Source organism: Podarcis muralis, chromosome 7, assembly GCF_964188315.1.
Source record: "Podarcis muralis chromosome 7, rPodMur119.hap1.1, whole genome shotgun sequence".
In the NCBI taxonomy this organism is placed as follows: domain Eukaryota; kingdom Metazoa; phylum Chordata; class Lepidosauria; order Squamata; family Lacertidae; genus Podarcis; species Podarcis muralis.
Genome location: NC_135661.1, coordinates 28718774 through 28745009, shown reverse-complemented (window position 1 = coordinate 28745009; position 26236 = coordinate 28718774). Strand labels below are relative to the sequence as shown.

Genomic DNA, 26236 nt, shown 5'->3' with positions numbered 1-26236 from the left:
AGGTATGACATCTCAGGCCATTGCCAACCCCCTGGGGAAATCAAGCCTTGGGTTGATGCATTGCCTGACAACTCCCATTGTCTCTACAGTAGGCTCAGGAACGGGCCCACTGTGTGCGGAACTCGGAGCTTGCTCACAGCCTGCAAAAGAGATGAGAGAGAGAGAGAGAGAGAGAGAGAGAGAGAGAGAGAGAGAGAGACTGAGCAGGCCAAGGAGAAGCTGGCTGTGTCGAGGTGGCGCTTGCAATCTGCACAAAGATATGCAATTAAGTGCTCAATTAACGACTGACAGATCCTCCCAACCTCCTCACCTACTTTCGGAGGAGCTGTGAGGTGGAAGTGGAAGGGGCTCGGAGCCAAGCACAGGCCACCGTCCCAAAGTTACCAAAAGGGGGAAAGGGCAGAGTGCGCTGCTGGGGCAGCCAAATGGCCAACAGAATGGTGCTGGTTCTGGTGTCCCCAAGGGCAGACAATTCCTCGATGGCATTGGCTCCTGGAAGTATTTAGGGCAAAGTTAACTAAAGAGTTACCTCCGCGTCTAATTAACGGTTTTGAAATAACGACAGCATCAAAGGGAATGCCGGGAGGAAGCCGAAGGCACTTTCATCTAGGTCTTTGTTGAGGACAAGGGTCTTTCCAGATAATAAGACATTTTCGTTTAGAGGAATGGCAAATAAGTGGTGACAGGATAGAAATTTATAACATGCTTGGCATGGAGAAAGTGGATAGGGTTTTTCTCCCTCTCTCATAAGCACTAACAATGATGACTTCTTCCCCTTGCTAGCCTCCTTTTCAGCCTGCCCCACCTTTTTCTTGGTGTGGGGGTGGGTCATGGGGGAAGAAATCAGCAGCATCAGTGGGGGCGGGGCAGTGGAGTGGCATCATAACATCAAAGCTACACTAGAATGAACCTGGGTGACTCCTTGCATAGGCATGTCCTTAGAAAGGAAGTCAGACCTTGTGGGGAATCAATAAGGGGTTGAGGGGCTCAGCAGGTGACCTTTCTGCTCCTTGGAGAAGGTAAGCAATTTGACAGCAAGCAAGTTGCTCTCCAGGTCAGAGCTGCTAAGCGCTGGCTAATGAACCAAACACTTCAGATCTGCACAGGTGGATTAAGGTGGCTAATTTCATTAATAAAAACCCAAGGAACACCTGATCACAGTGCCTGGGTTTCATCTGGATAAATAAAAGGAGCGCACTGGACTTCACTCATGCTGTGTTGAAGGTGCCTTCACCTTTGCGTGGACGTCAAGCGGAACACTTGAGACTGGAGCCCCAAATCAAAACGTTTGCTAATTGAGTTATATTGAAAGGGAGATCCGTACGGTGAAAAGGAGGAGGTCACCAAGTTCCAGTTCAAAACTAAGCCTGGGCAAGTTTCTTTTTCCTTTTTCTTTTTTTTTTCTGCCTCCTCTACAAAACAGAGAATTAAATTCATCAGCAGTAATTTTCAGCGGGAGACTCGGGCAACTAGGATTGTTTCCCACAGGCATTTTGTTATCTTCCAAGTTAAATATCCAGGGCCGAGCTACCCATTATGCAAAATGAGCCGGGAGAATTCCAGACTCTTATTTCTGAATGCTCCTCCGTGTTAAAATATAAATAAATCCTACACACAAGGCAGAACTTGCAGAGCAGAGAGAGCTTTGCTAAAACTTTTTCTGATCTGCTGTTAAATGCAAGGAGTTCTCATGGGGGGGGGGGGACTTCAAGACTCAATGATGGAGGAGAATCACTGGAGCCCTTCTCCTCCCACCACCTATCTCTGCTGAGAGTGCTTGTCTGCTAGTCCTAGATGCTTCGTATACCAGTGACTCCTCCACAGAAGCTCCCCCCGCTCCTGGCATCCTGCTCTCCCAATACAAGACAAACTGCACTGCCACAGTGCATGCTTCATAACTGAGTGCTACTGCCTTCATAGAGAGCTCATCTTCTCTAGGGAGGTGGAGTCCAGATTATTCCTGCATCCTGCAATGGGCTCCGGTAGGCTTCAGGCCAGTTAGGACTGGACCACAATCTTGGCCAAGAGTGAGCAGGGTGGTAGGTTATGATTCATCAGTGGATGATTGCCCAACTAAGATTCTTGCAAGGTGAGTTAGGTTTGGAGGACATAAGGAGAGCCCTGCTGGATCGGACCAGGGATCCATCCAATCCATCGCTGTTTTCAACCTTAGATGCCTCCTTGTTCCATTCCTGCCACAGGTTCTCTTCTTAGCAGTAAGAAGAACTAGACAAGTCATGCCATACATGATTCTATGATATCACTTTAAACAGTCATGGCTTCTCCCCAAGAATTCTGGGAGCTGTGCTTTATTAGGATGCTTAAGAGTTGTTGGGAGTCCCCATTACTCTCCCAGGGCTAAAATTCCCAGCATTTCTTGGGAAGAAGGATTGGCTGTTCAGCCACTCGTGGAAGTACAAGAAGCAGGGAGGGATCTTGAGCTCAACACCACTACCCACAACTGCTTATTGTTTGGTATTCTCCTCAGGTACTGTAACCATTGGGCAACAGCACTCCTGACGGTCTTGCTAGGTATTCTCCCCAGGTAATGTAACTAATGGCATTTCCGTGCACTGCTCTGGTTTGCCAGAGGCGTCTTAGTCATACTGGCCACATGACCCGGAAGCTGTACGCCGGCTCCCTCGGCTAGTAAAGCCGTATGAGTGCCGCAACCCCAGAGTCGGCCACGACTGGACCTAACAGTCAGGGGTTGCTTTACTTTTACCTTTACTGTAACTACTGGGCAACAGCACCCCTGAGAAATGGCATTTGGCCAACCCCTATGCTGGAAAACACACACACACACACACCAGACACCTGCAAAAATATGCAACTCCCCCTGGATCTTTCATCACTGTTTGGTGGAAGGTGGCACTCCACTGAGACAACACCACTTAGAGAGGATTTATTAAGTATGATAGAACCATCCGGTACGAGTCAAGGGTAGCAGCAAAATTCACACTGGCTTCCCAGCCTTAAATAATTTTAAAAGGACTTAAAAATCAATTTGAGCATATTGTGCAATGCGCCTAAGCCTCACGACATGCTGTAAATCTCTGCAGCCACCCTCGCACTCCTCCGCAACAAGGACCACTGCTATATGAGACAAGAAGACCTTTTTGAGGGCAGAGGTAGCCCAGCCTGGAGGACACAAAATCATTTCCATGATAATTCCTGAAATGAGTTTTCCCACTGCACATTTCTAACATCATATTCTCACTTGCTGAGAGGTAGCATCTTACACTTAGGGGACCCCCCACACACTATTCCCCCTCCCCACATCATTCAAAATGTGGACCCAATACAGGTTACAAAATCACTCAAAACAGCCAGCAGTTAAATCTATGTAAAGATATGAAAGAAAACCACCATCAAATCTCAATTATACAGAACATTTAGAACCATATTCTGACTACAGCAAACGATTTCTGAAAGAGTGACATTTTCATAATCCTTAGAAAGCAATTTGGTTGCCTGCTGGCTTGGGAACTCAAGAAGTACACAGACTCTGTTATTCATTATCGGGACCAATTCTGACCCACGAGTCTCGGGCTGAGTGCTGCCAGTAGGCCCCTGAAAGTAGCTAATCAGATCTAGCTATAAGAAGAGGCTGCTGGATCAGGCCAGTGGCCCATCTGGTCCAGCATCCTGTTCTCACAGTGCCCAACCAGATGCCTCAATGGGAAACCCACAAGCGGGACCTGAGCACAAGAGAACTCTTCCATCCTGAGGTCTCCCGCAACTGGTATTACAAAACAGTGCTACCTCCAGTGGTGGAGGCAGAGCATGGCTATCGTGGCTGGTAGCCACTGATAGTCTTATCCACCATGAATTTGTCCAATCCATGAGTTCTAGTTTTATGAAAGAGGGAGAAAGCTTTTCCCTACCCACTGCCTTTGTGCAATGGACAATTTTATGAACTTCTATCGTCACCTCTTGCTCAGGTTGTGTCCCAGGTGAGGGATGCCCTGGGAGAGCAGTAGCCAGCCTCTGGCCTAATATTCCTAAGTGAAGCAGATGGGCTGTGAGTGTGCAATTATATCCAACGCATTGGTTCTGCACTTTGAAATACTGGCCATGTTCAAGACGGAACCATACGGATGATACGCAGATACCGCCATTGCAGACCTGGCTTTTAAATGAGTGATGAAGCTTGTAGAGGTGAGAGGAGGGCAGTCAATGGCTACAATTGACCTTCATAAGGCTCTTCTGATGTTTCTATGTCCTTATGCTGTGTCAAAGGGAAGAAAAGCATTGCCTGCCTGTCTGCCTCTCGTCAAGATATCCTCATAGAAAAAAGGGATAGGAGGTACCATGAGGACAAAGCTGGCACAACTGAGTTGTGACCCTATGAAGACAGAGACTCAAGCCATCCTTATGCCACCAAAGAGGTGACAGCAGATGCAACGCATACCTTCCCATCTGGTCCACTTGCCACGGAGAAGACGTACTCCAGCAGCAGGACCACTCCAAAGGCCGGGTGATGGACCATCTCTGTCAAGTGTATGCGGCTTCGCAGCACAAGAGCTTGCCCCTCCGAACTGCAAGGAAAGAAGGGGGGGGCAGAGAGACCCAGATATGATATGCCACCCAGCCACATGCCATCAGGTTTATAGTCCTGACCATCTTTCTTTTGTCCTAATTTCTACTTGGAGAGGAACAAAGTACTGCCAGTGTGGGGTGTGCCCACGCCCCTCTATCCAACCCTCAGGACTCTTCCCCAGGCAACGACCCCTCTCTTCAAGCCACATCCCGCAGTGGCCCTTCGCCCCATCCTCCCCAGGTACTTTTGCCAGAATGTGCCCTTGAAATGTGATCATCTTCTTGCTTGCTTGCTTGCTTGGATGAAGGAAGGAAGGAAAGAGACGTGTGTGCTTGGTTGGTAGGAACTTCTGGCTTTTCTTTGCCTGGAAAGCCACCTTCTTACCTGGGTCTGACACCGGCTCCTTGTTTCCTCTGTAAGCTGCCGGTCCGCCCTCGAGCCACCTCGGCCTCTGGCACCACCACCACCACCTGTGGTGGCTGCACAAAGCAAAAGCCGTTGTGTACCCCAATGTGCAGCCGCCTCTCCTGCACCGCGAGGGTGTTCCCATCCAGCATCGAGTTGCCCTAGGAAAATCCATAGGTGGACAGGTCATGTCTCAAGGCACAAGGAACAGCCCTGCAAAATGTCACATAGTCATTCATTCATTCCTTTTCCTGTCCTTCACCCTAAGGTACCAGGGCGTATTACGACACGAAGAAAACAATACTCAAAGCAACTTACAGAAATAAGCCACATGTTAGAAATATACACCCCGAGCCAAGTTAAAGAGGTGCATCTTCAGCATTTGCCGGAAGCTGTACAATGAAGGTGCCAGGTGAACTTCTGTGGGGAGGGAGTTCCACAACACAGGGGCTGACGCAGAGAAGGCTCTCTCCCAGACAGCCACACACCTCCGAACCTCTAAGGGAGGACAAACTACAGTGGTACCTCGGTTTACAAACAGCCCTGTTTACGAACTATTCGGTTTATGAACTTCGCAAAACCGGAAGTAGTGTTCTGGTTTGTGAACTTTACCTCGATCTACAAACGGAAGCTGAACAGTGGAAGTGCACCGGTGGCGGGAGGCCTCATTAGGGAAAGCGTGCCTCGGTTTAAGAACAGATTTGGTTTAAGAATGGACTTCAGAAACGGATTAAGTTCATAAACTGAGGTACCACTGTACTCAGCACCCAAGAGGTTCTGTAGGGAAGTGGGGGATCTTTCAGATATTTGGGGCCTAGATTGTTTACCGCAATCTTGAATTGGGACCGGAAACAAACAGGCAACCAGTGCAGCTGCTTTAAAACAAAGGTTATATGATATCTAAACAGAGGCCCGGCCATTAACCTGGCTGCTGCATTTTAGACCGATTGAAGTTTCTAAGCTGTCTTTAAGGACAGCCCCGTGTTTCATGACCACCAGGAATAGAAACAATTCCAGGAACATGTTGGAGGCACTTGACTGAGAGCCAATGAGATGGGCTCTGCGACCCATCTCTCCCACTGTTGTAGTCTGCAGGAATGGCTGATGGCTGGGTGATAGCTAAGGGAGAGAAGGCCTGATGCGGCTTGTCTTACAGCAGGGCTGATGGAAAATGAAAATCCAGCTTGCTGTTCCCTTTCCTTATATTCAAATGCACAGGAAACAGACCCAGAGTAAGGGCCCGGCCAACTTATCAAATGCCGCGGCATTTTTTAACCCCCGATACCAATGTATTGTGAGGAGGGGGTGGGAAAAGTAATTTTAGGCAGGATGTCCTTAGCTAATAAAAATGAAAGCTGCCCCAGAGTGACTGCTGGATATTAAAGTATTTCATCTTCTCCTCTCTGAAAATCCACTGCGCATCTGACAAATCAACAAGGCGCATCCTTGGGGGTCATTACCGCTTCCTAAATTGCGAGAGCTGAAAACACAAACATTAAAACTTAGAAGTTGCTCTGGGTATCCATTAATCAAAAGCAGCCTGGCCACCGTGTAGCTCATTAGCAGTTGCTTATTCCAGGAGGAGGGGAGGAGAAACAGCAACAGGGAGGCTCAGAAGAGAGCAGTCTCTTAATCAGAAGGAGAACTAAGGCAATAAAAGGACTCTTCCCTCCCCGCAAAAAAAAATGCAGCATCAAAAGCAATCCATATGCAAAGAAACAAGCAGATGCATTGTTATTGTCCAGAAAATGGGAAATTCATCCCTCTTAGAAAAAATCCATTGTTTTCCACTTGGTGGTATTGGAGGAGGCAAGAAACCCAGCAATTGACTTGCAAGAATAATCCAGCTTCCTGAAAATTAGCTTCATTTTGAAAGAACAAAAAAGGATGTAGTCCATATGAACAAGACTACCTTCTTGGAACAGTCTTCGCCAACCTGGTGCCATCCAGCTATTTTGGCCAGAAACACATGCTGGCTGGGGCTGTTGGGAACTGTAGTCCAAAAACATGTGCACCAGGTTGTTGCAGAGGGGATCCAGAGAACCCTAGTGAAAGCTAGGTAGCTGTCCAGTGTCTGAATAAGGTTTTCAGCAGTTCAGGAAGGGCTTCTGTGACCATACATAGCTCCCCCTTGCAAAGACTAGCCGATACAGAATGAATTCTGCAATATAGCAACAGCTGGCGAATAAATTATGCAAAAAAGGAGCTGCTGTGCATAGATGCTCAAGTTGTATAATCGAGACCGGTCACAGGACCAGGTTTGCAACAATTTGGACCACCTGGTCTCAGAATTGCAGGGGTTTTGATGCTGTTGTTTTAGCTTAGACAACACAGGGCCAGCCTACCTGTGCAGCAGGGTGAAACAACAAGTGTGGTCTAGTGGCTAGCGTGTCAGAGTGGGACCAGGGAGACCAGGGTTCAAATCCCTGCTTGGCCATGCAACTCACAGTCCCTCAGCCCAATGTACCTCGCCAGGGTTTGGGTGAGGATAAACTGGGGAAGAAGAGAAACTTTGTTCCATTAGGTAAAGGTAAAGGTACCCCTGCCCATACGGGCCAGTCTTGACAGACTCTAGGGTTGTGCGCCCATCTCACTTAAGAGGCCGGGGGCCAGCGCTGTCCGGAGACAATTTCCGGGTCACGTGGCCAGCGTGACAAAGCTGCATCTGGCGAGCCAGCGCAGCACACGGAAACGCCGTTTACCTTCCCGCCAGTAAGCGGTCCCTATTTATCTACTTGCACCCGGGGGTGCTTTCGAACTGCTAGGTTGGCAGGCGCTGGGACCGAACAACGGGAGCGCACCCCGCCGCGGGAATTCGAACCGCCAACCTTTCGATTGGCAAGCCCTAGGCGCTGAGGCTTTTACCCACAGCGCCACCCGCGTCCCATATACAGTGGTACCTCGGGTTACATATGCTTCAGGTTATATACGCTTCAGGTTACAGACTCCTGTTCCATTAGTTCTGAGTAAAACTTAGTTGGCTACAACCATTGGTGTCTGAATGGTGTGGCAAGAGATTTTAAATTCTTCCTCAAAGCAAGGGAGATCAGTATATTGGTGCCACTTCAAAGAAGCAAGCAAGCTGTCTTGGATCGACACTATGACTTATGCGCATTCCTGACAACAGGTTATTGTCTGGTCATTGTCTGGAAAATAATGTGCAATGAGATTTGAGACCGAAAGTCTGAAACTAGTTATGCTTCAGAGTGCCCCTGAAGAAGAACAATTCAATCTGAAATGCACTGGGTTGAATAAAGAATACTTCCACTAGACTTCTGAATAAAACACACTCTTGAATCTGTCATTTTCTATTTCTTTCAGTAACTTGTTTTCTCCACTCTTAAATTTGATTCCCCCCATTTCCACATCAGTTTTGTGGGTTTTTGTATTTTTCCAAAGTCCTCATGAAAATGTGTCAGAATTTTAGTGCATGTATTTCGTAATATCCATTTACTTATTACATTTATATCCCACCCTTTTTCCTCCAAAGAGCTTGAAGTGGCGTACATGGTTCTCTGCCTCCCCATTTTATCCTCACAACAACCCTGTGAGGTAGGTTAGGCTGAGAGGCAGTGACTGACTCAAGGTTACCCAATGAAGCTTCCTGGCCAAGTGGGGATTTGAACCCTGGTCTCCAAGGTCCTGGTTCACCACTTGTAACCACGACGTCATACAGGCTCCAATAGGCAAAATTCATTATGCAACTTGGCCTAATACAGTGGTACCTCGGGTTAAGTACTTAATTCGTTCCAGAGGTCCGTACTTAACCTGAAACTGTTCTTAACCTGAAGCACCACTTTGCTAATGGGGCCTCCCCCTGCTGCCGCGACGCCGGAGCACGATTTCTGTTCTCATCCTGAAGCAAAGTTCTTAACCTGAAGCACCATTTCTGGGTTAGCGGAGTCTGTAACCTGAAGCGTATATAACCTGAAGCATATGTAACGCGAGGTACCACTGTATATGTTTCCCCCCAAGCAATTGTTTCCTAATACCATGCATTATTGTATGTTATTTTCACTAATGCTTCTTTTCTTGTATATGTTATTTGTCTGGAAAGCTGCACTGAAAATTCAGAGAAGTGCAAGCTTGGAAGGATAGCTGTGTTCTGGTTTACGTATTGTTTTGGGAAGTATGAATTAGGGTAAGGGTGTATGAAAATGAAAACCAAACTGAATTTATTCCCCATTCCTACCTGTAGGTCTCAAACCTCTTCTCCCCGCCCCTCCTTGACTTTTACTGCATTTCTCGCCTTTCCAAGCCTTGGAGAGTACCTGATCACTCATGAGCAGGTCCAAGAGCTCCTCTTCAAATCTCTCCAACGAAGGGTAGAGGTGGATAGACAGCTTCTCCAAGTACCACGTCACGGTCTTCATGAGTCGTGGCTTCTGGAATAAGTCTCCTGCAAAGAGAGTCACAGGTCATGGCATAACCAAGGTTTCAAGTTGTGACATCACCTCACTTTGTTCAATGTTCATGAATTTATGAGCCCATTTCATAGCTCTTTCTCCTTCTCACAATGCTGATGTTTTTTCGTCTAGGGCGCACTTTGCCCAAGTAAGGTTTTGCAATTGTTTTTGAAAACAGCATTATTGGTTACGTTGCTGAAATTCACACAAAAAGATTCTTTCAAAAAACAATACAGTCAGAGGCATCAAAATTCCACAAGCAATTTATTTCATTTTACTACAGACGTACGATGCAGGTGTTTGTGGAAAGAAGATCGGCAAAGTGAAGCCAATGTAGCGGGGTTTATTATTACAGTGGTACCTCGGGTTAAGAACTTAATTCGTTCTGGAGGTCCATTCTTAACCTGAAACTGTTCTTAACCTGAAACACCACTTTAGCTAATGGGGCCTCTTGCTGCCGCCGCGCCGCCGGAGCATGATTTCTGTTCTCATCCTGAAGCAAAGTTCTTAACCCGAGGTACTATTTCTGGGTTAGTAGAGTCTGTAACCTGAAGCGTCTGTAACCTGAAGCGTCTGTAACCCGAGGTACCACTGTATTACAAAAATAAGAATTAAAAGTCCAGGGCATCATAATTCCACATGCATTTGTGAAATCTCACTCAATGTGTACTCATCTCAATGAAGATAGGAGGGGGCTATCAACGGCTATTAGCCATTATGGCTATGCTCTGGCTCCACAGTCGGAGGAAGCAATTCTTCTGAATACCAGTTGCTGGAAACCACAGTAGGGAAGTGGGCTCTTGTGCTAAGGCCCTGGCTGCCTGTTTCCCCACAGGCAACTAGTTGGCCCCTGTGAGAACAGGATGCTGGACTAGATGGGCCATTGGCCTGATTCAGAAGGACTCTTCTTACAGTACATTCTCAGCGGCACTTAGAGAATTTATTTGCAATTCATATATAGGGCAAGCTCTGGAATCCAGGGCCTGAAGTTCCTGGAGAAGTTTGAGCCTCTGTACATACTTTGTACTACCCAACGTCACTTTAATATTCAGAAAGCCTGAATATAAAATGTTCAGCCAGTGGTATGGAAATTAATCCTGCAAGTATTATCAGATGTTGAAATTTCAGGCTGCCAGAGCTGATTTTCTTCATTTATAGCAGAAATCTGCAGAAAGCATAGTGATCTTAGAAGCTTGTACTGGAAGTAATTTTTTACTGTACTGTAACTCTTCATCCACTGACAACTTCATTGAATTTAATAGGAGTTTCATTAAAAACAAAAGAGAAGGTGGTTTGAGAACATGCGTTAGTAGCAACTGAAACAGTTGGGGCTTGGTGTTGAAAAAAATGTACGTCGTGCCCTCTGACTCCAAACGGCTGAGGGAAATTCTTGATATTATTGGAAACTGACTGAACTAATAAACTAACATAATAGGGGTTATATTCCATGAGACTTAGGAGAGAAATGAAAGGTGTTTCTCAGTTATTAGAATACATATTGGAACAATTGTCACTGGGAAAACTTATTATTGTGATTTAATATCCGTTCTACATGTGCTTAATGGAATAAATATATTGTATGCAGCGTCACTGGAATGACATATATTTACAATTTAATACATATTACATACGTTGGATCTTTTTCTTGCTTTGCTTTAAATTAAAAATCAATATAAAAACGGATTGATGTTTCTGTGCCTGCGTGATTGCAGGCTCCCATATATCATTTCTTTCTTTAAAAAAAGAAAAGTAAGAAAGAAGCCCACAAAGTGTCATGTGGCACAGGCAAGGCAGTTTATTGCGGCATCTGCTTTTGAGGGACAAACTCCACAACAAAGGCTAAGTCTGAAGGCAACTCTGTGGCTGGTGGGAGTTGGATGGGTGTCACTTGAGGACCTCAGGGCTTCAAGCAGGAGTATTTTCTCAGCTCTGCCTGGAGATGCTAGGGATTGAATGTGGAGGCGTCTGAATGCAAAGAGGAAGGCCTTTTTTAGACTATGGCTGGGCCTATTTGACCCCAATACAGTGTTTGTAATGTCATTTTTATGTAAGCATGTTATAAGGTAAAGGTAAAGGGACCCCTGACCATTACGTCCAGTCGTGGACGACTCTGGGGTTGCGGCGCTCATGGCCGAAGGAGCCGGCGTACAGCTTCCGGGTCATGTGGCCAGCATGACTAAGCCGCTTCTGGCGAACCAGAGCAGCACATGGAAACGCCGTTTACCTTCCCGCCGGAGCAGTACCTATTTATCTACTTGCACTTTGACGTGCTTTCAAACTGCTAGGTTGGCAGGAGCAGGGACTGAGCAATGGGAGCTCACCCCGTTGCGGGGATTCGAACCACCGACCTTCTGATCAGCAAGCCCTAGGCTTTGTGGTTTAACCCACAGCGCCACCCGAATGTAAGCATGTTAGGGGAATAAAAAAAAGAGAAAAACACAGAACACAGAGTGTCCACTCATCAGCCCTGTAAACATTCATTTTTACCCATGCTTTTGGCCTGTTAAAGTTGTGGAGGGGGGCTGTTATTATGCTTATGTTATTATTATGATACCTGTTATTATCTTTTCATTATTGTGCTCTGTAAAATGTGTTCTTCATGTTGTACACCACCCTTGGATCTTTTGATAAAGGGTGGTTTGTAAATCGAATTAACAGCAGCAACCAGCAAAGGGGCTTTGCCGACTGCCCACACAATGTCAGCAAGAAGCAGAGCTCTCTGAGAGCCTCTGTGGGAGAAGCAGCATTTATACCAGGCCTCAAAAAGCAATGAACTGCATAAAATCTTATACTAAAAGAGATTTGGGGGGGGGGGCACGGGTCTTCTCACCTTTTTCTTAAAAAAAAAAAAATCCCAACAAGAAGTACAATAAATAAACAAATGCTAAAACTGCTGATGCTATCTGAGCCCTACTACAAAAAAAAACGCCTTGGGCGACAAATTGTAGCATTCAATCGTTCAAAGAAAAGCGCATCAGGAAAGAACTGGAACAGATGTTCTCTCCCTTTGGCTCAGCCTTCCGCCGCCCCTTCTCTGGCCGGCCGGGAGAAAGTTGCACTTGAGTTAATTCAAGCATGGGAAGAAAACCAGCAGCAAGGCAGCAACCTCTTCCTGAGCCCCTCTGTAAGGTTCCATGCTGGTCTTTCCAGCAGAAAGCCTTGGGGCCCACCATGTCAACACCTGGGGCCCTTCCAAAGGCATCTGCCAGAAGGGCGGGAGATGAAATGTAGGCCGGTAGCCGGAAATGCTGTAGTTGGTAGTAGGTGGAAGGGTATTAGTTTAGATGGCTTTGAAAACAGAACTGGGCAGATTCATGAAGGATGTTTCTAGCCTGCACCAAAAACGGTGGGTTTGGAAGCAAGAGAGCTCTCCAGGGTGAAAGGTAAGGAGCCAGCACTAAGACTCAAAGGTATCTCTAGCAAGGAGCCCAAGCAGCAGCCTGCAGAAAGCAACAGAGGCTTCTCACAGCACACAGCTAAACTATGGAACTCACTCCCACAGGAGGCAGTGACAGCCACCAACCTGGATGGCTTTAGAAGAGGATTACACAAATTCATGGAGGGGAAGGCTGTTAATGGCTACAAGCCACAATGGCTATGCTCTACCTCCAAGGTCGGTGGTGGCAAATGCTTCTGAATACCAGTTGCTGGAAGCTGCAGGAGGGGAGAATGCTCTTGCGCTCAAATCATGCTTGCTGGTTTCCCACAGGTTGGCCACTGTGAGAATAGGAGGCTGGAGTAGATAGACTGTTGGCCTGATCCAGTAGCTCTTCTTAGGTGGCAAATGCATTTTGGAAATGCAAGAAGGCAACAGAGATGGGTAGCCATATTTTCTGAGCCCCTCAAATTAGGAAAACCTTCAATAAAAATTATAAAAAATATATTGCTAGGATAAAAGTACCAGATTTCATAGAGGTGGGTTGGAAGATCTTGGCTAATTATTTGAGTTAACCGGAGGGGGGTGCTGGAGAGCTTAGCCACCGCAAATCTACAGCAGAGCCAGTTAAGGGGGGGGGGGGAATGGACTAAGCTAGCCTGATCCTCTCCCAGCCTGTGCTGCGCCAACAGCTTTGCAGAGCACCAGAGAGTCACCTTTCACCTGCACGACCCATCTATCTCCATTACGCTAATGGAGGCTGGAGAGGTGTGATTCCAACCCTCTGCACAGCCAAGAGTGACTTTGCATGAAGTGACAAGGTTGCTAGGCTTGTCGCCGGGAAAAGCTCACGGCCAAACAGCAGCCAAGTGGGAGATTGATGAGCCTGTCGGCGGGGATGACGGATCAAGTTCCTTGAATCCCCAGGATACAGCTGCAGAAGAAAAGATCTTTAGGGCATGGCAGGAGGAGAAGGACCCACTTGGAAAGTCATCTGCATGAATGCAATGTCAGCTGGATTCTGTGGACAAGGAAGTGTCCAGAGGAGAGTTGGAGATTCTTAACATTTCCTTGCTGTGGGAATATTCCTGAAATAGCAGCAGGCTGACTTCTGGGGCAAGCGTTGTCCACGCATGACTTGTATCTTTTCAGAGCATTTGAAACACCACATACTAATTTTTAATATTTATCACGCACCTAAAAGCAACAGCAAGGTACTCTACAGTGCTAAGAGACACAGCATTAAAAAGAGCACAGAAGAAAGACTACCTGTATTATTGTCCTGATATTACAGGAGTAGGGACCGAGGCTGTTCTCATGGCTGAACCCTGAACGTTCTGACTCAAGAGTGCCTTCTCAGTTCAATTGACAGATAGCCCTTACGGCAAGAGTAGGAAACAGGGTGCCGGTCCTGATGCTGTGGACTAAAATTCCCATTATCCCTGACCACTGACCACTCTGGTTGGGGCTGATGGGAGTTGGGAGTCCAAAAACATAGAGAGGGCCACAGGTTCCCCATCCCTGAATGAGATTGTTACTTGCATTTAATGTCACTAGCTACCTCCATCACTCACCTGTACTGAACATAACGTAATAATAGCCTAGATACCTCCATCATCTCCTCCTCCTTTTAATGAAGGGATGAGCAACCTGCTGACCTCCAGATCTACAACTCCCATTATCACTGACCACTCTGGCTGGGGCTGATGGGAGCTGGATTCCAGCAACACCTGGACAGGGTCAGCTCTGCCTTGCGCTACTCCAGTGACATGAAAGCTGTGAAGAGGCACATCGTCCCCTTGACTTGTTCCTCTCCTAGAATGGTTGCTGGGGCGAGGCGGCTCACCTTCAGAATCCTTGAGCTATTGCCAAGTGTTGTTTCCTCCTACTTACCTGCGGTGTGCCTGAAATCTACATGCCCGGAAGGGAAGAAAGTGGTAAGGGAAACCATCCCGTAACGCTTTTCTCCCCAAGAGGCAGCTGATTAAAGATTCTTCTTGTCCTCCCCAAGATACACAACTGTGCATTACTGAGCCTGCACTGTATAGTTAGGAGGCACAGCCCCGGCGACACAGAAAGCACCCGGCAATAGAATGAAATAATACATCTCTGGCTAGCGGAGCAGTTTAAGAGCCGCAGGAAGTGCTGGGAACGGAGAGTTTCTGACAAATTAGCTTTGCTAACACTAGAATCTGCCTTAATTCAATTTTGGGAGCCAAATATACCTCCTCAATTTCATAGAGGCTGTTATCCAAAGCTTCAGTGTATCAAATTACAGGGTACATTTGGCTGGAAGTGCCCATTTGCAGCCAATTTCAGGCCCTCGGCTCTGTCTTGTCCAGTAACCAAGTAGTATTTACTGTGGGGCCGTCTTGGTTAAGGAGAACAAACAAGAACAGAAGGGCTGGACTGCTAACTTTGGAGGACACAGATCTTTGTCAAAGTAACACAGCCAGCAAGGGCCATTTTCATGCCCAGAACTTAAAAAGATGAATCATTCATTAGGCTCTAGTGTGTGTGCGCCTGGCTGTGTGTGTGTGTGCCTGTGATTTTTTTTCTGTCTGTCTAACTATATGTGCTCTGATTGTGTGTGAAGATCTGGTCACTTTTATTATGATTATCATTGCAGAGTTGGAAGGGACCCCCAAGGGTCATCTGGTCCAACCCCCTGCAATGCAGGAATCACAACTAAATAATCATTGACAAATGGCCACCCTACCTCTGCATAAAAACCTCCAATGAAGGAGAGTATACCACCTTCCACTGTCAAACACCTCTTCCCATCAGAAAGTTCTTCCTAATGTTTAGTTTGAATCTTCTTTCTTTTCTTTTAAATCCATTGGTTCAGGTCCTACCCTCTGGAGGAGCAGAAAACAAGCTTGTTCAATCTTAAATGTGGCAGTCCGTCAGACATTTGAAGTTGGTTTTCATATCACCTCTCAAAGTGCTGGGTTTGACCTTTAAAGCCTTAGGCAGCTAAGGACCTCAACACCTCAGGGGCCGCTTCTCTCCACATGAACTGACCCAGACCCTTCAGTTGTTATCTGAGACCCTTCTTCGAACTTCTGCCACCTTGGCAGACCTGGAGAGTAGCCATATGACAACATGTCCTTTTCAGTGGTGGCTCCCCACTTGTGGAACATTCTCCACAGAGAGGCTCACCTGACACCATCATTACACAAACATTTCTTTTCCATCAGGCCTTGGGCCTCCTTGAGTAGGTGAGATGTTTTAATCCTGCCTTTTAAAAATAGGTTTGTCTTTTAGTTTGTTTTTGTTTTTTCCTTTTAATGCATGTGCTTGTTTATATATTGTAAGTCATTTTGAGTTACCTTGGTAAGAAAAAGCGACCAATAAATTTAATAAAGAAATATAAATGAATAAATATTAAAAGCAGTTTCAAATGACTTAGAACTGCAGAAATAAGGCGGGTCCTAAAAACATATGTATCTCAAGTGCAGAAAAGCCAGGGTAAATCAGTGCATGTTCAGCATTTGCCAAAAGGTATATAATGAAGCCCTCAACATAGGGCATGGCTAGGCAAACTAAGGCCTGGGGGCCAGATCCGGCCCAATCGCTTTCTAAATTCGGCCTGCGGACAGTCTGGGAATCAGCGTGTTTACATGAGTAGAATGTGTCCTTTTATTTAAAATGCATCTCTGGGTTATTTGTGGGGCCTGCCTGGTGTTTTTACAGGAGCAGAATGTGTGCTTTTATTTAAAATACATCTCTGGGTTATTTGAGGGGTATAGGAATTTGTTCTTTTAAAAAAAAAAAATCAAAATATAGTCCGGGCCCCCACAAGGTCTGAGGGACAGTGGACCTGCCCCCTGATGAAAAAGTTTGCTTACCCCATGACATAGGGTCTGCCACAGAGAATTTTGAAATGCCCACTTTTAGACTCTCAACTGCTTTCCAAGGAAGCAATGAAATTTCTGGGCCCCTTCCTAAAAAGTTCCCCATCCCCGAGTTTCAACTTTTGGATGAAGATGGAGTCAAAGGGGTGCTCAGCACAATCCAAAAATGTGCATTGAGGGAGAGCTTTGAAATTTGACACCCCGCCTCCCTTTCCTCTGAAATCCCAGACTGAAATCCAATTAAAGTGAAAGAGCTTTTATTTCTGGGCTTCTGTGGCTCAAACGAGGGATCTCGTGACCTGGGGCTAGAATCAAGTCTAATGAGCTCCCACAGGCTGCATGTTCAGGCCTTCAGGTACAAAGACCAAGGGAAAACATTGCCTCCCACAACTGACAGGTCACATGAAGCCTCTAGTAGACTAGCCTGGCCTGGTACAAGTACCGCGAAACCTGTCCTTCTGCCCTTGTCTGATCAAACAAGTTGGGATCTTTCACCTCCTCCATTTCATGGCTCTAGTGCCTCCGGTCTAAACTCCCAACACTAGCCAGTGGTCTCAGAGAACCTTTTTGGTTGCAAGTCGCTTTAACCAACCAAGCAACAAAAAACATGACTAGGTCTAGTTGCAGGGCATGACTCCACCTCCCCTACCACTTCCTACCACCCAAGAAGTCTGCAATATACAGGACCTTCCTATACACAGGTCACTTTGTTAGCTGTCCATGATAATGGTATGCTCTGTAAATGATGCAGAGCACAGCCAACACAGACAACAATCAGGAAATCCTGGTGTATGAGTACAGCTGATGAATGTTAATTTGGGTGCTCTGGGAATGGCCATGTGACAGAGTGCGGCCTGGCTTGTTTGCGGATAAAGAGAGTGTGTGCATACAGGTACACACAAACCCCAGAAACCTGCTCCCTTCCCCTCTCCATCCCTTCGGATCCTCACCTTTAACCATTTCCCAATTCCCAAACAAGTCGCGTAAATGTGCAACCGGACAGGATGTATGTTGCATGTTGCTCTCCTCCGTTTGCCCACCTACATTGCTGACCTACTGCTTTGGCTAAGCATAGAAGTCATTGCCCCTTTTAATGAGTGGGAGGTTCATTGATTGCTAAGCATGCAAATAGGTAGGGATTGGTATAACAGTTGCCGATGCCACAAAGGAACAAAAGGCTCCAGTCAAGCAGAAGAAAGCAGGGAACTTCCCCTTCGCAGTTCTTTTGGGGAATGCACATTTAGGGAGCTCTGTCCTAAGCTGAAAGTTACCTGTGTTCTGAGCACAGTCTGTTAAGTTTCCCCTCCACTGCAAAACAAGACTAAAACCCTAACAGGTGGACACTCGTGGTAAAGCCAATCAGAAAAGAAATCCTTCAACTGTTTCTGGAAACTGCAGATAGTGGGTGCCTGTCACATCTCGACAGGGATGCTATTCCACAGGACACTGGCAGCCACAATAAAAGCCCTGCTCTCAATCACTGCAGAGGCTTTCATGTTAGCGCCAGCACCTTGAACCTGGCACGGTAGCAGATTGGTAGCCACCACAAATCCTGCAAGTAGGGTGCTATATGCTGGCAGTAGTTTGCCTACTCAAGCAACCGAAGTCTCTGTGTTCTGAACCAGCTGCAGCCTCTGGACTAACATAAAGGGTAGCCCCACACAGACTGTGATTTATTGAAGTGATTTATCAGCAAGTTTTCCAGTCATCACACATTTTCGGACTTGAGGAATTCGGCAGGTCAAATCTAGGAAAGTATACAATTTTAGCACGGTCAAGAGGAAGGCCAAAAGGATGAGCAGTCACAGTGCCAAAACCCTGAACTGCTGCTGCCAACCAGTGTTGACAGTACAGAGCAAGATGGTCTGGCTTGGTATAATGTAGCTTCCATCCTATGCTCCTAGTCTTTCATACCACAAAAAGAAAAAGTGTGACTTTCACAATACCTTCATGTGCTGCTAGCATGCCAGGGATTCTCTGCAAGCTGGACACAAGGGTGTTCTCTGGCAGGAGGTGATAGACAGCCTCCAGGGGTGGGTGTGGCTGCAAGCTGCATTGAAGATGACAGCTGTCAATCACCATCAGGTTCTTGTTCACTAAAAAAAGGAGAATAGGAAACCTTTTTTCTTAATTCAGTGAGACCAAGAAGGGCCCTGCTTTGCCCAAGAAAATAAGCCACACTGAAATGGAAGACAGCACGACTCCTATGGATTGCTTTCAACTAAGTTTATTCAGAATAAACCCACTGAAATTAATGAAATGAAATAGCCAAGGCCATTAATACTGAGGGGTGTACTCAAAGTACAATTGGGGGCATCTCTGGATCTTTAGCCTGTTTGTGTGTGTATGTGTGTTGTGTATGTGTGTAAGGTTATATGTATGTGTAGGGGGGATTTTTAAGAAGTGCTTCTTTGCTCATCCCCGCTGGACAAGCCACACCCAAAAATCTTTCTTTTGCACTGTTCTAAAGGGAGCTGGAACTCAATCAAGAGCACAGGCTTAGCAGACAATGGTTGTGTCCCCACAAAGTGCTAAGTCACGCTTTGTTTTAACCATAGTTTGTCCAACATCTCACTGATGAACAAACAACCCACACCTTCACTTTCCAAATTTTGTTGTTTTCCTGTTGCTCTTCCCTCTCTTGGCTCTGTAAGCCAGAAAGCACCTGGGCTGGAGCGGCCAAACAAAGTGTGGTTAAGCAAGGCTGTTTGGTTTGGATGTTACACTAACCCACACTTAAAACAAGCTGTGGTCTGCAATTCTCGTGTGTTTATTGAGGATGCTTTACTTGACCATAGGTTTGTTTGTTGTTGTTTTGTTAGTGGTCTGCAATTCGACAAACCATGGCTTCACACAGTGGTTTGTTCCCAGAAAGCAATGCAAAGTTAGTCTGCTTGGCTGGGTTCAGACATTCAAACAAACCATGGTTCAGCTTGGGCTAAAGAAACCATGGATTAGTGTAAGGCACAAAGCAGGCCACCGTATTGCTCATGTTCTCCTTTTAGCTTGCCTTCCCATCAGCATGGCCAACCTTGCCTCACTCCAAGATTGTTCTTGCTCTCTGCCAGGAGCCAGATCTGCAGCAGGAAAACCCACTGCAGCATATCTAAATAGCTCATCCCATTCCATTTGCTGCTATGTATCAACTGGGCACTGTCCTCAAAGAGGGATTCAATCTGCATAAAATATTCAGCATAAGACTGTGCCCTCCTGCAAAACTGCCGCCAACAAGGACCTTTGTCCCTCCCAAGTGGATTTGGCTCATGTCTGAGCTGCACAAAGCGACTGTGCAGAAACAGCTGGGCTGTTGTAAAAGGTTGACATGGTTGCTGCAGCACCAGAGCAGACAATTAGGGTGGGATAAGGGAGGAATCGGTCAGCAGGTAAGATGGAAAACAAACAGTAAATTAAATCTGACAGCTCTCTGGAAGCAGTCTGTCTAAAGACAGTTTGGATCGGCATTTCCAGACTTCTGAACCACACTCTTTATCTGATTTAAAATCAGAGGCATGTTTCTTGTTACTTCCCAAGAGGTTTAGTTTTAGAGTGTGTTAAGGGCTAGCTGGTCGTAAACAAGACCGTGCCCTGGGTTTGTGCATGATTTGCTTGCTTGAATGTGTCATGTATTTAGAATAACACAATCCCAGAGCAGTGCTTCAAGCAGAGATGCAACAGGCAGACAGATGTCTCTGAGAGTGGGCAAAGAGTGCATCTGTCTCAGAAGTGACCGTATGCTCCAGTCACACACGGTGCAAAGACGAGACAGAATGATCCACCATGGAAGGGCTGATTGGAAGGCGGCAAGCCAGACTGCTGAAGTATACAGAGACATAGCATGCAGACTCTTCTGTGGGTGGGTACTTTGGGCTCATTCATTCCCTCCCCTCTGAGTCCATGTTCTGCTTTCCCTCAGAATTTTATGGATCCGCCTTAATACATATGCAAAGAATACACTGTCTAGCATGTGAAAATGGCGATATGCCTCATGACTTACTCTCTATTGGCTCTTGGAGAAGTGGGTGCAAGAGGGCTCGTGGGGTCCCATGATACAAACTGAGCCTGGGGAGAAAAAGGAGACAGAACTTGATACAGAGGGTTGGTGTCATCTTTTGTCCCAGTAAAGGTTAAGGGACCCCTGACCATTAGCTCCAGTCATGACCGACTCTGGGGTTGAGGTGCTCATCTCGCTTTATTGGCCGAGGAAGCCGGCGTACAGCTTCCGGATCATGTGGCCAGCATGACTAAGCCACTTCTGGCAAACCAGAGCAGCGCACGGAAACGCCGTTTATCTTCCCGCTGGAGTGGTACCTATTTATCTACTTACACTTTGACGTGCTTTCGAACTGCTAGGTTGGCAGGAGCAGGGACCAAGCAATGGGAGCTCACCCTGTCATGGGGATTCGAACCGCCGACTTTCTGATCGGCAAGCCCTAGGCTCCGTGGTTTAACCCACAGCGCCACCCCTGCCCAGTTTTTGTCCCAGTGCAGAGTAGTAAATAAAAACCAGAAACTCTCTTTAACCTGCAGCCCTCCAAATGTTGTTGGGACTTCAACTCCCATCATCCCTGACCATTGGCCACAGTGGTCAGTTGTTAAAGTCCAACAACATTTGGAGGGTTGCAGGTTCCCCAACCATGTCTACACAAACACAGCTCTAGGCTTAACAACCAGCTAATCTTTCCTGTGTGAACAGCCCTAAAGACACAGAAATCTGCCTCTGCTATTACAAAAGTTTATCCATTTACCCTTTGTCCTTCAAGTTCAGGTTTGTTGGCTCAGATCTGCTGTTAAACAAATGTACGATCCCAAAACCACACGACATCTCCTGCGGGGTCCCGTCCCGCCTCCTGGCTGTTGCTACGACCTCCACCACCAAAACGATGCTGGGATAATCCAAAGATGTGTGGAAATAAACAGTCTGGAAGGAGAGGGCAAGAGGGGAGAGGAGATGAGTTGGGTTATCATAGCAGCTTACAGCTAACTAAAGCCGATTCCAAACTGCGGTCCCTTGCTGCCTGTATATCTGGAACTTCTTCCAAGGACACAAATATGGTACATAAGAATAGAAGAAGAGCCGGCTGAATCAAGCCTTTCCCCTCCTAGTCTCCCACCCTGGGAGATCTTGATTTCCCCACCTCTCACTCAGGTTTCCTACACCAACTTTCTGCAACTTTCATGTGGGTGAAGCCCTTGGCCCTCAATGGAAGCCCAGAGTGGGTGCCTACAGCGCTGGGTCCATATCAGTCATGGCATTAGCAGTAGCCGGGGGTGGGGAGTGAAAATGAACAACCAACTACCCCTGGCAGGGCCAACCCAAGCCGTTTTGCCACTTAAGGCAAAACAGAAAAGGGCAGGGGAGCCTGCCCCCCATCACTGCCTCCTCCTCTGCTTGAGGTTACTAGAAGCCACAGCATGCTGAATAATAATAAGAAGAATAAAATTTTATTTATATCCCAACCTCCCCAGCCGAAGCCAGGCTCAGAGCGGCTAACAACAGTAAAGTAATACAGCATTCTAAAATCAATTCATTATAAAATCAGTTATAATCAGTGAAGGGGGTGGGGCTGGGAAAAAAAGAATCTGGAGAGCAGCAAGTGACATTAGCCGCCATGGGCAGCAAGCACAGGAGGCAGTGAGCAGTATGCTCCTGGGGGAAGCTGGATCTGCTGTCCCTCCCAGTCATCCCCAGCCTGCCACCCGAGGCAACTGCCTCACCAAGGCTAATGGGTGGGCCAGCCCTGACCCCCGTCGAAAGGGAATCAATCCATTTTATTGCATATAGCCAAAGGCCTTTACAATAGACGACAGAGAATAAAAGGAAATTTAATCTAAAATCATACAACGTAACCTCGTAGTAGTTTACAACATAACAAGAAATTTACAACATTAAGACTTAAGACTGGAGTGCATTCACATAGCTGGAACGGAGCTTCTTGGCTGCCAGCGCAAATGTGGCTACCTGGTGGGTAATGTACCGATGTTTATCTGCTGAGCTGTCACTTCCTGTATGGATCGACCTGGAAGCCAATTGGCGATATAAATTTTCCTCTGGGCATTGTATACGGGGGGCAAATCAGCAGGTAGTGTGTGATGTCCTCTACCTGATTGCATCCATGTATAAATTTGTGATCCATATGGGGAATTCCCCGGTACCTCCCCTCTAAATATGCTGAGGGCATCTGTTGGCATCTTAGTTCTACAAAGGCCCTGTATAGTTGTGGGGAGGCCAGAGTATCAAGGTAATGGGGCCTTAAGTGATTGGTCTTAATTTGGGGGTACCAAGTAGAGTAACGGGCAGCAATAATGCATGCTCTGTCTTGGTTGGCATCCTGATCAAATATCCAATTTCTAAAGTCACGTGGGCTAAGGGCTAAGTAGTTCTCCATTTGGAGATCAGAAACCCTAAGATTATCTTGGCACATTTGCACAATCTCCAGATTCCAAAAAGCAGCAGCGCTTACTAAGGGTATGATCCTCGAAGGCATTTAGCCTGTGCCAGTTCCGTTCAAAGGGAACCACTTCTGGACCACTCCCAAACCTTGTCCAGCAGCCTCTCCTTAGACCAGCATGACTTGGAAAGTCTGGGTGCAATCCCTGGCAGGCGTGTGATTGAAGAGCAGGTTAATCCTTCTATTAGAGAGTCATTATCCAAGTGTCACAGGCAAAACATTTGCTGTAATCACAGACTGTCAGGGAAGGATAACGGAGGGAGGCATTAAAGCATCAGTCCGCAGAAATAAATCGTTATTCTATTATCTTTTATTGCAAAATGATGGAAAAAATTGTCAGCAACCGTTGACAAGCGGACCGGCAAGGCAGAGTTATGTGCAGGTTCCTGAAGAATTGGGTACCTCTCTCAAAGTGGGTATCCGTTGCATCGCTAAGCCTATTGCTGTCTCCAGAAGTGCCAATATTGGTCTTCCTAGTCTTACGCCTCCTTTCCTGAATGGGGCTACCACGCTGGCAGTTCAAAGTCACCAGGGTTACACCGGGCTAAAGATTTGGGAGAGAAATTGGCAGAGCTCCCTCCCGAAGGAGAATGGGCTACATTAAATGTCTTGTTGCATTTGACATTAACTGGGTGGTTGAAGAAGAAAGGGCCACTGTTCCTCACCCAATTCCATGGCTTCAGCCAAAATCAGGCCTGCCTTCCTTCCACAAATTGCAGCCTCGAGGTGGGGCATGAGGGCCATGACAGAGAAGAGTTAAAAAGCCCTGCCCATGTGGCATTGTACTTATAGGGATTGGGAGCTTTACAGTGGTGTCCCCACACTGGAGTAGGACAGAGTAGGACAAGGAAGGGCACACATACTGGTCTCAGTGGGCATCACAATTCTCTTGGATAGTTTTAAAAGAGGATTGCACAAATTCATGGAGATTAGAGTATCAATGGCTACTGGCGAGGAGGAGGAGGAGGAGGAGGAGGAGGAGGAGGAGGAGGAGGAGGAGGAGAAGAAGAAGAAGAAGAAGAAGAAGAAGAAGAAGAAGAAGAAGAAGAGGAAGAAGAAGAAGAAGGAGAAGAATTTATTACTTATACCCCACCCATCTGGCTGGGTTTCCCCAGCCACTCTGGGCGGCTTCCAACAAAACACTAAAATACAATAACCTATTAAACATTAAAAGCTCCCCTAAACAGGGCTGCCTTCAGATGTCTTCTAAAAGTTTGGTAGTTATTTTTCTCTTTGACATCTGGTGGGAGGGCGTTCCACAGGGCGGGTGCCACTACCGAGAAGGCCCTCTGCCTGGTTCTCTGTAACTTGGCTTCTCGCAGCGAGGGAACTGCCAGAAGGCTATGCTCTGCCTTCACAGTTGGAGGAAGTAATGTTTCTGAATACCAGCTGCTGGAAACCACAGGAGGGGAGAGGGCTCTTGTACTTGGATATCACTTGAGGTTCTTCCACAGGCATCATAGAAATGAGCCTTCTTTGGCTCGGACTTTGTATAGCCTGGGAACAGCATGTGAGTTCTTTAAAACCTTGCATCCACCAGGATCCACGGCACAGAATGCACAATTAAATCCAAATAAATATTTTTTTTTTTACTTATTATGTGCTTGCCTAGCTTTGTGTAATGGAAGCAGGATTACTTGCATGCAGCATATTTCACATGCCTAATTGTCGACAGGGGGAATCCGCTGGGCATCCAGGAAGTTGGACAACTCTCTCTGTTTGCCATTAAGAAGACAAGCATTAAGAGACGGTTCCCCTGCACAGGCAGCTCTCTCTGAAAGGTTTGAAAGCAGCTTCCCAGGAAGGTAAACGAGGGAAATGTAATTATTTGCAATGGCACCTTGGCAAACCTCTCCACACAAGTGCTCCCCCATTATCATCAGGGGGAAATAATAATTGAATAATCACAGTGATATGAAGCTGTTCATTAGCCGGAACGGAACGGCTGGGGGAGAATGGCAAACGGGGCTCAGCAAATTATCCACGCAGGAACCGTGTTTGTGACAGATGAGACGATGTTCTCCTGCCCTCTTTGGAGCGGCTTATCAGGATTTGACAGTTATTCTCTGTGACGGAATAAACAACTTTCTAAACCATTAACATGTGCTGCATTCCAATCCCTGGAATACCCTCAATGCAAAAACAAAAAAACCGAAGCTGGATTTTTCTGTTGCTGTTGATACTGTTTAGCTGAACAATTTTACCGGCTCCTTTGGATTGCACTGCCATTACTGTGGGAAAGAAGGGTCGCAAGAAGGTCTTGAGACTCTTCAAATGGCAGAAGGATGGAGAATGTGAGTCAAAGGCAAAGGAACCTGGTAGCCAGCTGAAGCAGGTGTCCGAGTTGCTCAGACTAGAAGGGAAATCTATCCTGGAAGCAAGGGTCTCAGAGCCACAAGTGGCATGCCCTCGCCCCCCTGTGAGGTCATGCTGGCATCGCTGAAAGCGTTAGTGGCCACCTCTGTATGATTAATAATGAGAATGGCAGGAAAGTGGTTTTCAATTCACTCATAAGACTGCAAATGCAATAAGTAAGACGTGGACCTCACTGGGCATGATACCATCCTTGATTGAAAGAACAAAAACGCTGAATTGCAATCCCAGCATAATTCATTCCCGCCCAAAGAGAAGCCCACAGAGGCCAGCCTGCATTTGTCCTCGATCCGCCCTCATCACCTCTTCCTCCTTCCACTGCTGCCCTCATCCTGACACTTGTTCCTCCTTGCTTCTCCCCTCCCTTCGTTGACTCCCCACCGGCCAAAATGGAGACCGGAAGATCCTCAAGTTGAAAATTATTGTTTGTTTATATTACTAAACTAAACAAACAAAGGTAAGGTAAAGGTAAAGGTACCCCTGCCCGTACGGGCCAGTCTTGACAGACTCTAGGGTTGTGCGCCCATCTCACTCTATAGGCCGGGGGCCAGCGCCGTCCGAAGACACTTCCGGGTCACGTGGCCAGCGTGACAAGCTGCATCTGGCGAGCCAGTGCAGCACACAGAACGCCGTTTACCTTCCCACTAGTAAGCGGTCCCTATTTATCTACTTGCACCCGGGGGTGCTTTCAAACTGCTAGGTTGGCAGGCGCTGGGACCGAGCAACGGGAGCGCACCCCGCCGCGGGGATTCGAACCGCCGACCTTTCGATCGGCAAGTCCTAGGCGCTGAGGCTTTAACCCACAGCGCCACCCGTGTCCCCCAAAC

At 46.9% G+C, this 26236-nt stretch overlaps 1 protein-coding gene across 7 annotated transcripts in view; it reads right to left on the bottom strand.

The window, feature by feature from the left end:
- The window catches only part of NPHP4 (nephrocystin 4), a 97321-nt gene that overhangs the window by 53079 nt on the left and 18006 nt on the right, over positions 1-26236 (bottom strand). For all 7 annotated transcript variants that reach the window (XM_028740450.2, XM_077931463.1, XM_028740447.2 and 4 more), the window contains exons 4-9: positions 21333-21505; positions 20582-20646; positions 18534-18683; positions 9220-9347; positions 4928-5109; positions 4415-4541 (exon numbers count right to left, since the gene is read on the bottom strand). In XM_028740450.2, the coding sequence (XP_028596283.2) occupies positions 4415-4541; positions 4928-5109; positions 9220-9347; positions 18534-18683; positions 20582-20646; positions 21333-21505 (825 nt within the window). The remainder of the gene's footprint in view (positions 1-4414; positions 4542-4927; positions 5110-9219; positions 9348-18533; positions 18684-20581; positions 20647-21332; positions 21506-26236) is intronic.